Source organism: Larimichthys crocea, chromosome XXIV, assembly GCF_000972845.2.
Source record: "Larimichthys crocea isolate SSNF chromosome XXIV, L_crocea_2.0, whole genome shotgun sequence".
In the NCBI taxonomy this organism is placed as follows: domain Eukaryota; kingdom Metazoa; phylum Chordata; class Actinopteri; family Sciaenidae; genus Larimichthys; species Larimichthys crocea.
In genome coordinates this window covers 11,718,628-11,734,122 of record NC_040034.1, presented here as the reverse complement: position 1 = coordinate 11,734,122, position 15,495 = coordinate 11,718,628, and the positions used below count along the sequence as shown (strand labels likewise).

General features: G+C 43.7%; 1 protein-coding gene across 1 annotated transcript in view; it reads left to right on the top strand.

The window, feature by feature from the left end:
• Positions 1-383: 383 nt before the first annotated feature.
• Positions 384-15,495, top strand: part of kif26ab (kinesin family member 26Ab) — a 63,114-nt gene continuing 48,002 nt past the window's right edge. Inside the window, exons 1-2 of the mRNA XM_019276650.2 lie at positions 384-628; positions 843-1,061. Coding sequence (XP_019132195.2) covers positions 566-628; positions 843-1,061 — 282 coding nt within the window. The 5' untranslated portion in view covers positions 384-565. The remainder of the gene's footprint in view (positions 629-842; positions 1,062-15,495) is intronic.

The following is a 15,495-nucleotide window of genomic DNA, read 5'->3' as shown; positions in this document are numbered from 1 at the left end:
TACACTATTCTCATGAAGCCGTAAAACATGGAGTCTGGGGTTTAAATCAGTGAAGGCATCATATAGTTTCAATGAGCTGGATACAGAGCTGTGATACTCTTGGTGTGGAGTAAGATGATTTTCCCAACCTCAGAGCAAAAGGAAATGAGGGGGAAAATATATATTATGGGGGTTTCTTTAATGGACTAATATATTACTGTTCACCACACAGACAATCCAGAGTGGTCTCTGGTATAATAGTCCTGAACCCTCATGTAGTCCCCCCTCCACCCTGCGCAGGAAAAGTTTTCTTCAGCCCTCCCATTCTAGGAGTAATACCGCCTCCTGCGTACCGCTGAGTACCCTCCTGTACCAAAACTCCTCCGCAGTAAACTTATGGCACACACTCACCAGTTGCCTTCAATCAGCCGCTACTGGTCCAGTATAATCTGACAGATGACTGGTAACCCACAGTCAGGTCTTCAGTCTAGCCTATGGCTCTGCCCCGCTTTTTCCAGCGGCAAAACCTTTGAGTTTGGTTTTTCACGAAGACGTTCTCTTGAAGGTGTAACCTTGATCAGGGAGAATGAGCTCCTTCGGGTGCAATGCAGCTCCTGATGGAAGGGACATCAACAACCGCATGTTCACCGTAAGTGTCTCACTGCAACATGATGGGTCGTTTCCTCCTAACAGAATAAAAAAGACGCACGGCTTGCATCTCTTTGGTGCGTTTGGCATTTGGACAGGTGCTCTGTTTTTTTAAAACAAGGTACAAACAAACAGTTTCACTCTCACACTGGAGGTGTGGACCTGTTGTCATTCTTATAAATCCAGCTTAACCTGAGTTTTTCCTTATTCTTAAGGTGGAGGGATGTCCGAGTGGAGAGTCTCCGGTGACCCCAAGGAAAAGACTTCACTCTGCGGAGGACGCGCGGTGCAGCAGCCGGCCTCCTCCTGAGGGCGCCGGGTCAGTTTCCATCTCCGAGTCGGAGGAGAAGGGAGGCTTTTGTCAGCAATGTCAAAAGAAAGTCATAGAGCTGAAGAAGCAAGCCCTTGCCTTGGCAGACCAAAATTCATTAAAGGTTGGTTTGATTATTTTTTTTCTTCACTCTATTAGACCAATCTCATGTTCAAATTCAAACTATTTACACCTTCAAATCTGTGATACTGTGATCACCTTAGTCTCACTGCTCTTTTACAGTATTTCTTGTTAGAAAATAGTCAAATTTGGTTTAAAATATCTACATGTAAGACAGTTACAGTCACAGGACCCTTCTGTCTTTTGGCTTTTCTCACACACCTGCACCTGCTCTTAACACTGATATCTATAGACAATGAAATCTGATCCTCCTGATGATTTATAATTGTACCAAGAAAGCTCTCACCATCCACTTGCAAAGTTGTTTATTGCATGCTTGACTTCAAATGCTGGCCTTGGATGTGAAAATGGAAGCTTTTGAGACTTTGAAAGTGGCCCATTGTTTAGCTAAACAATGCTTATCTCTTTATTTTGCTGTTGGGTGTGGGGGGTCGCAAGAGTTGAAATGAGCGAGCTGCTCATGTTGGAGACTGAGGAGGAAGTTAAAGTCCCAGTCGACCTTCGCTGTGCATTGAAAGTGTTCCTGTATGGCTGCTCTCACAATTCCCACCGCTGTTAAATATAGGCCCTGAGACTTCTGTTGTTGTGGCGGGCTGGGTTTGCCCCCTCGGGTCGGTTCTCCTTTGTCCCGTTTTGGAGAAAGAGTCCCAAAGTCAGATTAGATTACAGTTCTTCAAGGTTCACCCCAAATCCCACAGCAACTGATGTTCATACGGGAACAGTTAGACAAGGGACAAGGGGGCATTTCTGAAGCACCTGGGTTCCTTGTTTGAGACATCTGCATGTGTGGTCTAATCTTTGTTCTGAGCATATCAGATCTATGTTCAGGTATCAGGTAAGTCCTCCCTGTAAACACATTAAACCTCCCCCGGCCTAACTGCCATTATCTGCCATGGGAACTGACCTCCCCTTTTTAGTGTGGGACCCTCCAGCAGTACTATGTGGCCTTCACCAGGTGCTCTGTTTTGTAGAAAGAGATGGGAGCAGCTCGTTTCCCAACTATTTTGGACTTGTTGATGGTTAAATTAGACCTTAATTCTGGGGTGGCAAACAGTGATGGCAGGGTGCACTTATTGTACCAGGGCTATGGTATGGGCTTCTTCTTCTGAGGGATAATAAACCCATTGTCTTTGTGAGTATGAGCTGCCCACCTGTTGGGCCTCATGGGATGGACGCGGTTATGGATGATCGCTTCCAAATTGCTTCCTCCATGAAGGGAATAAGGTCAACGGGGCGACTCAGGTGGCCTGGTGGTGTGTCTGGGATCATGCTACCTGCTAGGTTCCGGACAGTGTTGTGTCTGTGGTTGTCATGGGAAAAACGAGAGCGGAGACTGTTTACCCGAGGTTGCACTTCCCCTCCCTCCCCATCCGCCCGCCGTCCCGTTTTTTTGCGAAGAGGAAGTCGGCTTGGTCCCCAGACATCCCTCTCCCCCTCACCCTGCCTGTAGACTTATTGTTTGAATACAGTAGTAGTAACGAGTAGATAAAAATTCAAGGAAGAGTGTTTTGGTAGAGTGAATACATAAAGCCTACCAGAGGGAAAGTTCACCGTTCACATACACCGAAGCCTCCCAGACAGCTCTTGTGTTTTCCTGTTTGGGTCTAAAGGAACCTGCCCACACTTTGTCCTGCAAGATATTTAAGGATGTAGCCTCAAGGTGTAGGTGAACTCTGATAACAACACAGTCTTATTTTTGCACAGAAATCTCCAGGCCAGCATTAGAAAACTCAAGATGACGAATTATTTCATGCGTCCACATCCACCGGCAGCAATTAACTATTTTTTATGCTTCCTGCCTTTAAGTGGCTGCTTTTCTAAGAGCAGCAGTTCACTATGTCTTTAGTTTGTGGTACAACTTTTTAAAACAATTTAAACTGTGCCTGGTACTCTACTGCCCTTTATACACATCATTTGCAATGCTTTTCTAATTATAAATATTTTATGACATTGTGTTGAAGGGCTCAACCCTAAATTAACGACTGAAATTATGTCCTTGAGCAACCACCCTTAAGCTTCAGCTGCTCTGGAACATTTTATGTTATTCATACAGAAGATGATTTAAAAAAAAAAAACTCTGGGAAAAAAATGCCCTTTGCTAATAGGACAGGGTGAGACACCAACAACCTCCAGACTTGATCTAATCAAGGGTATTCACCTACTTAATTTGCACAATTAAAACCTACAGTAAGGAATGACTTCAATAGTGAACAGCAGACAGTCTGGATTCAATAATTGTAGACTGTGCTTATTGTGGCTGGACACAGTGCGTAGGTGAGGTATGATATTAAGAAAGATGATCACTTAAACCTCAGCTTCAAAGAAGCCAATTAGCTTCTTACTGTAAGCAGAGGCTCTGCCAACACAGGCGGATAGGACCACGCAGCTGAATTAAAGCCAACCTCAGCTCATAAATGCTAACTGTTCTCTGCCTTTTGTAAGTCTCTGACCTGAAAGGGATACTTCACGTTTTGCTTGTGTGGGCCGATGAGATGAAATGAGAGGACAGTGTTTTTTGTGCCTGTGCCATCAACCATCTCATGAAAAAGTTAAGAGAGTGTCAGTGACAACAATAGGCGATTAGGTTTGTATGGAGCCAGTAGCCTCGAGTTATTATGACCTGTAAGGACTATAATTCCCTGCCCATGGCCAGACTGGAGTGGCTCAATCCCCTCAGTCACAGTTTAGACAGGAGCTCTGTCACTTGATATCTTTTTTTTTCTTTTTGTAAAAACCTTAATTGTATTCACTGATCCATGAGAGAGGTGACATTCAGGGAGAATGGGAGCCAAAAAGACTGGATTATGATGAAATATGCAAAGAGGTGCATCTTTGCTCAGGTTCAAAGAATCCCTGAATATGAAGTTAGAAGTGCACAAAACTATTACGGGAAATACGCTAATATGCTTTCTTGCTTAGAGTAAGGTGAGAAGGTTGATGCCACTTTGATGTCTGTGTGCTAAATATGGAGCTGGAGCCAGCAGCCTGTTTATTAAAATGACCCCTAAATAACACAAATTAACACATTACATGTTGTTTGTTTTAATCTGTATGAAAAACAGTGTATGCACAAGTGTAAGAACAACATGTTGCTGTTGCACTTTATGTGTTGGTCTTCTTCTTTGTCACATGCAGTCACTTCCAGGATTAACACTACAATGTGTAAGGCTTGCTGCTTGCTAAGTGAACTGACTGCTGGCTGTAGCTTCAAATTTATCTCACAGACATGAGAGTGGTGAACTAGTGACCTGGGGTACACTGCCTCACACTGGGATTCACTCCAGCTCACCACGACCCTGCGAAGGATAAGTGGTTCTAGACAATGGATGGACAGATGTTCAATCTTCTGTGCAACAAATTAAATAAGCATATTTACCAATGTATCAAACTCTTCAAAACTAAAAGTTGAGAATATGTTAAGTCTTTTCAGGTCAGTTCTGGCACAGATACATTGGCGTTTGGTATTTTGCAGAGACTGCAGGTCAGAGATAAAGTGAGCAGTGCTAACACCCGCTCATAAATACTGAGGCCTATGAATATACAAGCACTCTTGGACCTTGTGAGTGCACAGACTGATTAACAGAGAATGTCCTGCAGGGCAGTGAGGGCCTGAAGATTTGGATTAAGTTGAGCCGTTGGAGGTTGAGGTCAGTTGTAGCCAGGCCTTACCTTTCTGATGACCTTTGCCCTCTGGATATGAGGAAACTAAATTTAGGATCAAGCTGGTCACCATGTGAATGAGGCGTGATGAAGTTACAGAATGAGCAAACCGCCAGCTAATCATGAATACCTTGTACTGCTGCTGAAATATGCATAATGTGTCCAAGCCTATTATGTATGGTGTGTGAGTGTGACTATGAATGCGGCTGCAGGAATTAATTTGTACCATGAGGCTTTTTGCCAGTTTTTTCATGTTCAATTCATAAATTGTGGGACCAGTAATTCTCACAAATGATTCATTTGGATTCATGTTTGATTTGTTTCTGCTTTGTTTCTCATTTGACCCTTGATCCATTTTTAAGTGCAGAGCTAGTGAATCTGTAAGTATTACAAATCAGGTTTTGTTTCCTGAAGTACAGAGGAAAGGAAATTAATCAACCCTACGTCATGCAACAAATGTTTCCTTGCCAACATATCAGTGGGTTTGTTTAACTTTGTTTTGTGTGAAATAAACACTCCTTTCTCCGCAGTCATTTGTATGTATGTTGCGAGCTTTCCAGCCATTTTTCTAATACATGCTTTGTAGTGTTTGGTTGCCATGGTCAAGGAGCCTGCAGGAACATTGCTTTGTTAATAATAGTACTGTGCATAGATGAGTGTGTGTTAAAGGGAGACAGGGAAGTGGGTGCTGGTCAATGGCTGCAGGTCTACCTACCTGGCTGCTGTTTCTCAGACAAGCTGCGGGGGAGTGTTACTTCTCCTTTGTTGACTGACCTCTGACCTATCTGTCAGTTCTCCCAGTCTTTATGGTGGGTTAAGGTTTCAGGGGGCCGACCTGGGCTGGAACAGGTGCTGCCAGGTTCGCTGCAGGAGGGCAGACGACAGGACAGAGTGACTGGCAGATGGATGGAGGGAAGGATAGCAAAAAAAGGACTGTGTGAAAAACCCCTCCGGTTGTGAAACTTGAGCTAACGTGGAGTTAAAACAGAGCATGACCATATTATTCTATTCACCTCTAAGCACCTGAGCCCCTGAGGCTCTCTGTGATGTGTGTGTGTGTGTTGCGTGCCTGTGTGCCTGCTCAGCAGTGCATGCACTCCAGAGAGCCTGGGAGGAGATGAGAGACGAGAGAGGAGAATAGAGGAGACTCTAGGCTGAGACACCCCCCCCCCACTTCATCCCCGCATGCAGTGTGACTTCTGCTTTATGGCATGTGGCTGTATTAAACCGCAGAGCAATAATCTGGTGTCAAGTGGTGCAGAGACCACAGACATCAGTCACGGCGCTACCGTGCTGCACTGTATCTGTGAGCCTCAGCAGCATGCAGCTGTTTGCTGCCACTTTACCTCAAGTTTCCACAGCTTCATCCATTCACTCCTTCAGCTGTCAGCCACAGCTTCATGTGACAAATGTGCATGCAATGCGTTTTCTACCTGGCATCAAATATCTGGCTTGATTCATAATTTTATTTATTTTTTCATTAGTTCTTGATTCAAAGTGCCTCATTCATAGTTCCAGACTACAGACTGTATTGTATTAAGTCAACGTCTTTCATTTAACATTTGAGATTTTTTGCATCTTTTGTTAAATAAAAAGGAGGATTGTAGAAAAATGTGGTTGTATTTCTCAAACTGTAGTACACAAGCACTCCTATTAAAAATCTTCAAGCAATACCAAACTGTGCAATACAGTATCACAGAACAGTGACATAGAACAAAGCCCTCTTTGAAGAAAATTCCTTCACTTCCTTTATTTTCCAGCCTTTATCTCCACTTGAAAGCTGCACATTGCAGCCACAGTACTTTAAATGTGGATAGTGGTGTAACTCCGTCAGTAGTTAAGGGAGCATAAAGAGTTTCTCATTCCTACTTCCAGATTTTCACAGCTGGTCCTGCTTTTCAAAGAAGCTGACTTTCACTGGACAAAAAAAAACTTTTTTCTAACCTTCAGGCAGCTCTGGAATGAAGGCCACATCTTCACTATGCCTGCTGCAGTTTCACTTTACATCTTTAATTTGGTGAGCTGAAAGTGAATTGACCCCAATTCTTGCTGCCCAGTCCAATACTTATCACAATTGCAAGGGTAAATTACTACAAGGCAGAGCGCAGGAAATGGGTTCAGGGCATACAGATGCAAGGGCTGATGGGTTGGGATGGAAACTGAGCTGCGGAGGTTGATGCTCATCGCCTTTCATCGGGGGGATACTGAAGGAATCTGTTGGTGGAGGAGGAATTCTCCACCTGGAATAACTGCCATTCCTTATGTCTGCACTGCGCTCCTGACTGCAGATCCACAGCAGGCAAGATGAAACAGGAGCTGACTGAGGCTCCCAATGCAAATGCAGACTTATGCACATACAAACACACACACACAGGCGCACACAATCTGCATATACGGCACGTACACACAGGTGAACTCATGCGTGAGCTCAGACACGCACACACATATGGACAGAGTTTACCTGAATGTGTCCTCTTCTGGCCATCTGGCCCTTTCTAGTGTGGCTGCATGCCACTGTAATGTCTACAGAGAGCCTTCCAGATGTTTCCTCGGTTACCTGTCAAGGTAAGAAGAGCTATTTAAAGCTGCTTAGACCTGAGAATTTACTTTGCTGCCTTCACTTATTGTAAAGGTTGCAGTGCCTCTCATTCACTAAAGTCAAATATGTAAAGCTGGCCTATTATCCTCAACAGCTATTCAGTAAAGACATTCAATCAAAGTGTGTGATTTAGGAGACCAGCTGCACCATTATTTTATAATGAGCTGATGAGAAAGCAGAGGACAAGAAACTTCATGCTTGGTTGATCAGCTTTTCTTAAATCTTTTCTCAAAATTTTAAAGGGATGTATTCTAAACAAAGACAAAACCCTATGATATGATGATTTAAAGAGATTATAAATGTGGTGTTTTTACATAAATAGTACTAAAATCTTATTATCTTGGGTATTTAGTGAGATACTGATACCCCTCTCATGACTGTCTGTTCAATATGAACCAGGACACAGTTATTTTCTTAAGCATAACATAAACTGGATGTAGGGGGAAAACAGCTAACCTGGCCCTGCCCAGACAGGTGTTGTAGTGAAAATAGTGAAAAAGTTTTATTTGAACAGGGGGATTGTGTCAGTAAGGCTGCAGGTTATGCAAAAAAAAAAAAAAAAAAAATGCAGTTGAAAAGTTAAGCCAGAATCAGCTTTTAGCGAAACATAACCCAATGTCACACTGTGTGGGTCAATCCGGCAATCCGAAAAGTCACTAAAACCGGGCACTGTCCAGGCAGAGAGGAAACAAATAAATTTTTCTCTAAGATGGTTTTTGTAATTTTAGGTAGTTTTTACAGCGCTGTTGTGTGTGCAAATGTTATTGTTCACATCATGATTGACATGTGAATTGTGCTTAGTTGCTGACACGCCAACACGTCACATGAGTATAGACTGTCCATATTTACCACAGGGGTATTGCACTAAATTATTGCCTTAAATCGCACACATCACATGCCAGAACAACTCAATTTAACTGACTTTTGAATCATGTTTTGTTTAACAATCATTTTAAAGAGTTCTTTGAATTAAAACACCTGGTTATGTTGAGATTAGATGACAACACCTGTCTTATTTAGCTGTTTAAAGAATTATTGCCATGCATAATAGCGCATGTCTGAATGGGTTTGCTGTTGTTTGCTGAGGGATCATGTGTTACAATGAGCCAGACTGAAATGAAACAATGGCTCTGCAGTCTAGGCTGACAGGGTGATGTGTTACAGCGCAGGTCTGCAGAGCACGAGAACAGAGCAACAAAGGCACAAATGTCAACGAGCAAAGAACACAAATGCAACAAGAAGTGTAACCAGTGGGGAATTAATCAGTTTGACTTTTTAATTTAGGGCCAGCCGCCTGTGTTTGTGATTCTGAGTATGTGTCTATGTATGTTGTTTTATGGTATCTTGGGGCTCGTATTGCCTGGCTCAATATGTCACGGTGAAGTGAGACGTGCTTGATCCAAGCAGACTGCAGTCCATTATTGAGTCTGATTCAGAGTATTGGAAAAACATAGTTGTTGAGATAAATTTTCAAGACGGTACACAGATATCGGGGAGTAGTGAGTTGGAGGTAATCTCCTGTTGGCTCCATAAAACGTGCTCAATTGACAGCAGGCCTTGTGGTAGCAGACAAATCGCCTGGCTTATAGCAATGTGCTGAAAGAGAATGCCAGCGCTGTGTATCCTTGCCAAGATGGATATGCAGACAGCAAACTCCAGGCTGTCTGGGCGTGGCTCCCTTGCTCACAGCAAACAGTGGATCAGTGGAGAATGGTGGCTAAGTTGGACTTGACATTGCCTCGTTTGTTTTCCTTTTTGGCAGATGTTGAGTGCTGGATGTTGATGTTCGAGATTCAAGGTCATAAAATCTGTGGTAAATGTTTGCAGGGAATGACCAACCTCCCTCTCTGACCAACCATTGTCAAAGTGCCAGTAGCAAGACACTGAAAGAGTTTGTTTTTTGCAGTAAGTGTGTTTTTTTCCTACTTGTGCAAATTATAATAAACTAAAATATGACTGATTATACACAGTATTTTTGCACAGTGTTTGGGCAGACACAAAATCACCTCATAAAGTTGATATAGCAGTTACACATCAAGCACATTATTATTAGTTTTGAGTTGTGTTTCAGGCCACCTGCTAAATGTAAGTCAAACATTAACTTTTTTTTAAAGCTCAGTTTTGTTCTCCACCAACTCCTGAGCAGCCTAACACTACATCCTCACAGGGTAATTGCTAACTTTGTCCATGCCCATTTGGTCCTGTTGAGCACGCAGCGTACAGGTTTTATCGCTATTTCACTACAAGCTGCTGGAAAATGCTGTTTGTAACTCATAGTCTAAGGATGTTGAACTTTTAGAAGCTCCTCAATTGTAGGGAAATGCATGGTTGTGCACTTGTTAGCACTAGCTTTTCTTTCTTTCCAAGAGTGTTTGGAACTACTGGGTGAAATCTGATATTCCATAAAAACTAACCTGCTCATTCCTAGAGGAGCCTTTTAGCGGCCAACAGTAGTAAAGTGTGGTCATGGTGTGCAGCTGCTTTGTGAGTGCACCAGTGTGCTTTCATGTCATATTTCTATATATGTGTCTGGGTGACAGTATGCAGGCATCTCTGTGTGATTCTATTTGTGTTTGTGTAATAGTAGATGGATTGTGATGGGTTGTGTTGGGATTGGTAGATGGGTTGTGTTAACTCTGTCTTACTGGGCTCCCCCACGCTATGCGTTGGGCTATTCTTTATTGTCAGGAGCTCATTCTGATACGTATATAGTGCTCCATAAATCCTGGCGCAGTGTGAAAATGCCAGTCAAAGTTCACGCTGCTCATGTTCATTTCATGCTTGAGTGTCCAGCCCTGTGAGCGAGGATGAGTGTGTGTATTGATGATGTGTGAATGTGCGTGTAAGTACCAGAGGAAAAAGAAAGAGATGAAGCACATTCGGAGTCCTTCCATGCTTTCCACTTTGCCGCAGAAGTCATCCATCTTTCTAAACTTAACTGCTACCAATTTATGATTGCATTAATACAGCCAGTGTTTTATCCTCATTCTAACACACAGGGCTGGTGGTGGTCTGGTAAACCGAGAAAATGACTGGCCAGTGCCATTGCTCTGGTTTGGGGTGATTATGATGAGAATACAAGCTCTGTTTATCCCTGCTGTTTTTTGGGTCTGACACGTCACTTGTCCGATTGTTAAAAAACACTGTTATTAGCTTAATTATTGGCCTATGCCTTCATATAATTGAAAAAATATCCCCTTGACATAAGCATGTATCCCGCCTGTAGTCAGAAGCAGCAGAAGGAAAGAAGAAGTGTGTTTCCGTGTGCATTTTTCTTTCATTATCGAATGACTTGACTTTGCAATTTGCCTGCTGACATTTGAAAGGAAATAGTGTTGCGATGCAAGTTGCTTTTATTCCAAAGGAAAACTGTGTCGCAGAAATTAGGCGAATAGGCGGAACACTGAAAAGGTCAGCCTCAGCTGTATGGATTTTCAAAATGGATTTTCAGCAGAAAGAAGTCAATCAAGATTCAGTAGCAGTGTTGTTTGTCTTTTATTGGCATGTGAGTGCTTTTTTTTATTTTTTATATCAGACTTTTCACTTTTTAGGAAAATGTTTGAGAAGCTTCCAAAGCAGCGAGGGCTGAGATACATTTTGCTTGTTGCTACTTTCGTGCTGCTTTATTTAACGGTATCATAAAAAAACAGATGTTTTTTCATCTGTGCTACACAGTAGTTAGTTTAACCTCAATACTGACACTTGGCAGTCTTCCTTTATATTTTCTCTTATTCAGTGATTCAACCAGACCGAACAGTGCCAGACTGATAAAGATGGGAGAGAAAGCGCCAACATAACTGTTGCAGTCAACACTTAAGTAAAGTGTGTCTCCTCAAAGTCGATAAAAGGGCTACCTTGAGCTCTGAGAAACGGCAGCAAAGTAAATAAAAGCCTCATAATTGTCGCTATTTCTGTACACTGATGTACTTGGCTGGCTTTTTCGCCCACTTGTGAACTATTACAGTAAACACATTTACTTTGGAGGTCACTGGTGTCCGGAGGAAAACCTAATTGAGCATAATTAATTTATATTCACATCAGCGGAGATATACTGTCTTGAGAAATTATGCCATCTTGAGCTTGTCATTACTCCCAGCGGATGCTTGTGGAGTAAACCTTCCCCTGCCTCTCTCCCATGAACCGACTCCCATTAATAGATCCGTCCTTTATGCTTCCCCTCTTGTTACGGCCGCTCTATTTTATGATGTCACTCTCTCTCTGCTGAAGAGCTCTGGGCTGTTTTATCTCCTTCGTGTGTGTCGGGCACTTAAACTTAAACCTCTCTGTTTACGAGTCCCAAACTGCCTCTCCATCCTCTGCGTTTGCTTCTCAGTATCAGCTCAGCATCGTCTATAAAAGCCCAGATATCCTTGCTGTTCTGGGAACTCGCTGTTGGGCCTCACTGTGCATACCCCCAACTAAGTGCCTGACTCCCATGCTGAGTATGAGAACAAGCCTGCGAGAGAGAACGGACAAGTATCTGTCTATATGTGTACAGGTCTCTTTGGCCTAACCGAATGCTGTTTCCTACACGCTGGTGTTTTGTAGTGTGTTTTAAATACTCAACTGCTTCTCTCAGAGGCATTTAAATCAACATGATAGATAGTAGCCATTGTTTACTGCTCTAAATATATGCATCAAACAAAAACATTGCTGGAATGCCTTTGAACGTGTCTGTGCAACGCGGAAATGCATCCCTCCCTCAGATGCCCGGTGAAAATAAGGGAAGCTCCCGGGGAGCACACCTGTGTCTTTGGCGTTGGTGAATTCCTGCATAGCTTTACTGTTCAGAACAGGAGTGGATGCTACTGTTCAGTCCTCTGACCCTTTGCTACGTCCATCCTACCTCCCCCTTCTCCTCCTCCAAGAACAGCAACTCAGCAGCTCATAAGAGCTCAAGTCTTTCAAAACCAGGGTCATTCTCTCATGTCCACTGCAAGTCCAGACAGCTAGCCGGGCCATAAAACTATTATGTGGTCAAACTTAAATGTGTGGTTTTATTTACATGCAGCGTTTTACAGGTTGTGTCCGCCTGAGTTTGACGTTGAAGCAATATGGTGGTTTCCAGGGGGAAGGCCTTAGTCATACAAAGCAATGCTGACCTTTGGGCTGGAGTTCATGAGCTGTTCAGAAATAATTCACTCCATGATCAACATCTTTTATTGATCTCCTCTTGTGATTGATATTCAGCTAGCAAACAGTAAATCAACTTCTGAATGCTTAAATCATTCATTCTCGTTTCCCTTATTTTCCCCTCTCTGTGACCCAGATAAATGTGTTTGTGAACATGTGTATTCAGTTTTTATAAACCTGTCCTTGTCCTGTGAGCATTCCTTCACCAACATGTATTCACCACTGTGACACGGTCATTACCACATCCATCTAGTGAGACGTTACCCCCCTCCTCCTATTCTGTCCATCCACTGACCCTTCAATGTCCCCTCATACCACGCTGGGCGTTTATGTCTTCATCTTCTTTGTGAGCGAGAGGCTGTTTTGGCTGCAGTGTCCAATAGAGGGGTGAAGTAAGGACACACTTGAACTCCCGCAGAAGCACATTTGAACTGGATTTGACCTGTCCGACTGTATCAGCTCTTTTATGCACCTCTTACATGCATGCATACACACAGCGTTCACTATCTATAGTTAGTTATCATCAGAGGTTGGTTCCCGTATAGGAAAGCGGTTCAGAGAGTGATTTCTGCTCGAGTTGTTAAGTTATAGAGGTGGCTGTAAAAAGCCCTACAGTAGCCATTGAAAGTCATGGTGGCGCTATGGGGATGAAGGACTCGAGGCTCTTGCAGCCTCTGAACAATGCTTAATTAGCTCATAAACAAAGGCTAGTGGGGGATCAGAGAGGGCAATCAAAGTGTCCCGTTCCTTTGAGCTTCTCTCGCCGCCAACAAAGCCTCTCTAATGGCCCCGTCACTCGGCTTGTTGTGTCTCACCGTGGTGTGCTTCCTGACAACATAAAAGGCTCACATTCCAAAAAGATACCCGTCCTCCACCTCCCGTGGCCTCAGATGCCTCCCTTCCTCTCTCTCTCTGCTAGATATTGACATTGCTCCTCGGCTCACCTCCACAGTGTATGTTTGGTTCCCCGTGGCGACCGTAGCTTTCATCTCTCCTCTTTCAGTCTTGTGTCCGTGACTTTGGTGGTCCCGTTTTATTGCGCTCCTTTGTGTGACCCTGTGCTGGCACGCTGCTGGGAGTCTGTGAGGAAGCGCTGGACACACAGAAGACTGTGCCAAGCTCGGGAGATGTTATTCAAGCTTGGCATAAAGACAGGTGTGTAAGCGATATGTGTGTGTGTGTGTGTCAGGTGTGTGTGCCTGTGCGTCACAGCGGCCTGCTGTTCATGTTTGTACAAGACAGTGAGTGTGTTATTCTTTGTGTGTTTGGACACGAGGCCCTCTTAAAAAAACAGACGTCCATTGCCACACGAGGACAGCGCGGCAGCAGGTCGGAGGCAATCTCTGCTTGTTTGTGTGACTATATTATCATCTCCTGTTTCCTGTCAAAACAGGAAATGACAGGGGCGAAAATGGAGGCTAGGAAAGTGTTGCCTTGATGTGTGTTGGCTGGAGGTCCAGCTCTGCCTGACAGTGACCCTCCTCGCCAGGAAAAACAGACCCGTTCAGGGCGTAACCCACAGCGGGATCCTTCGTGGTGTTATTTTTATCACTTTCACAAAGCACAGTGAGGGATGCTTTTCCCAGCTGTTGACACAGGTCTGGGTCATTTTTGTCTCCAAAACAGCGCAGGAGAGGAGAGAGGGAGACGTCCCATCTGGCGGTGTCCCTTTGGCTTGCAGCCTCACATGATTGTAGTCTCTGTTTAGGAAGGGAAATCCTTTTTGACATTTTGTTAATCATGAAAGCGAGACACTCCTTTTCTTTGGATGATCCCTAGACCTCCATCACAATACCTTTTCCGTCAGGCTGGAGTTGTCATGTGATTTTATCCATCCATCACACATATTTGTTAATTCTCTACAACAGGATGGCACACACACACAGTAGACATGGTAAATGCTTTTTTTTTTATGGGAAGTACATACATATCAGTGTGGTTCAGGCGGTGGATTACTGCCGATGGCATGGCAGGTAAAAGCCCCGGCGTCTGCTGTGTTATGGCTAAATGAGAAGGCACGGAGAGGCACACTGCACAAACAGCTGATTAGGGAGTCGGCTAATTATTGACTGTTGAAAAATGATAACCATCTCCTGTTCTGCTTTGCGTAAGGAGTCACTGTGTAAAACTGAGAGTTCGTCTAGTGGAATTCCAAGAAGGCAGAGCTAAGTTTAGATCTTTATGGGGTCTCTAAAAAAGAAAGAGCTGCATGCACAAGAATGCTATTGTTGGATTGCACCAAGCAGGCTTTTCTGCTTTTGTTTTCCCAACAATTTATGTGCACACTGAGGCCGGAGTGACCACAACTTTTTTTTTATCTTAGAAAAGAAGCAGAAAATCACTACCACTGCTTCAGTCGCCAAGTTTGACCCCATGGAGAGTGAGATTTTGTGTTTGTTTGTGATATTTGATGAGTAACCGGACAGGTAAACATGAGCAATAGCTCCTTCGGCACGTAGCGTCTATACCGGCAGCAATGGTCTGCTCCTGTCTCCGTGACCCAGATTAAGATATGGCGTGTGCTTGCTGACTGAGGTCGATGTCATCAGCAGGGAGGTCAGAGTTCATTTGTCTTTCTTGACAAACCATCAGGTGGTGTTGCAGTGTTTTGGCAGGAGGCCACACCAATGCTGACCTCCATGAGTCGCACAATTAGTTAGCCTTTGACCCCTAAGTCTCAAAATCAAACCCTGAGCAAAGGCCGGGCATGCTTCTGCATCCCCAGACCCACTTTACATTTGACTGAATGTGTGTGTGTGTGTTTGCACCTCTAAAAGGCACAGATGTAGCGTGTGATTCAGTCTGACATGATGAAATTGCTTCCTCTTGTTTGAGTCTACTTTTTAAATTAACAAAACAAAGCGATTGGAGCGGTGCATAAAATTTTACATCCCCAACTTGATGATAAATTTGGCTACTTTCCATTTACCACTCATAAATATATAAAAGATCCATTAGTCTGTCTGCTTCAGACCGCACAGTTATTCTCTTCTTGAGTGACGATTGTTATTTAACTGTGTGTTAC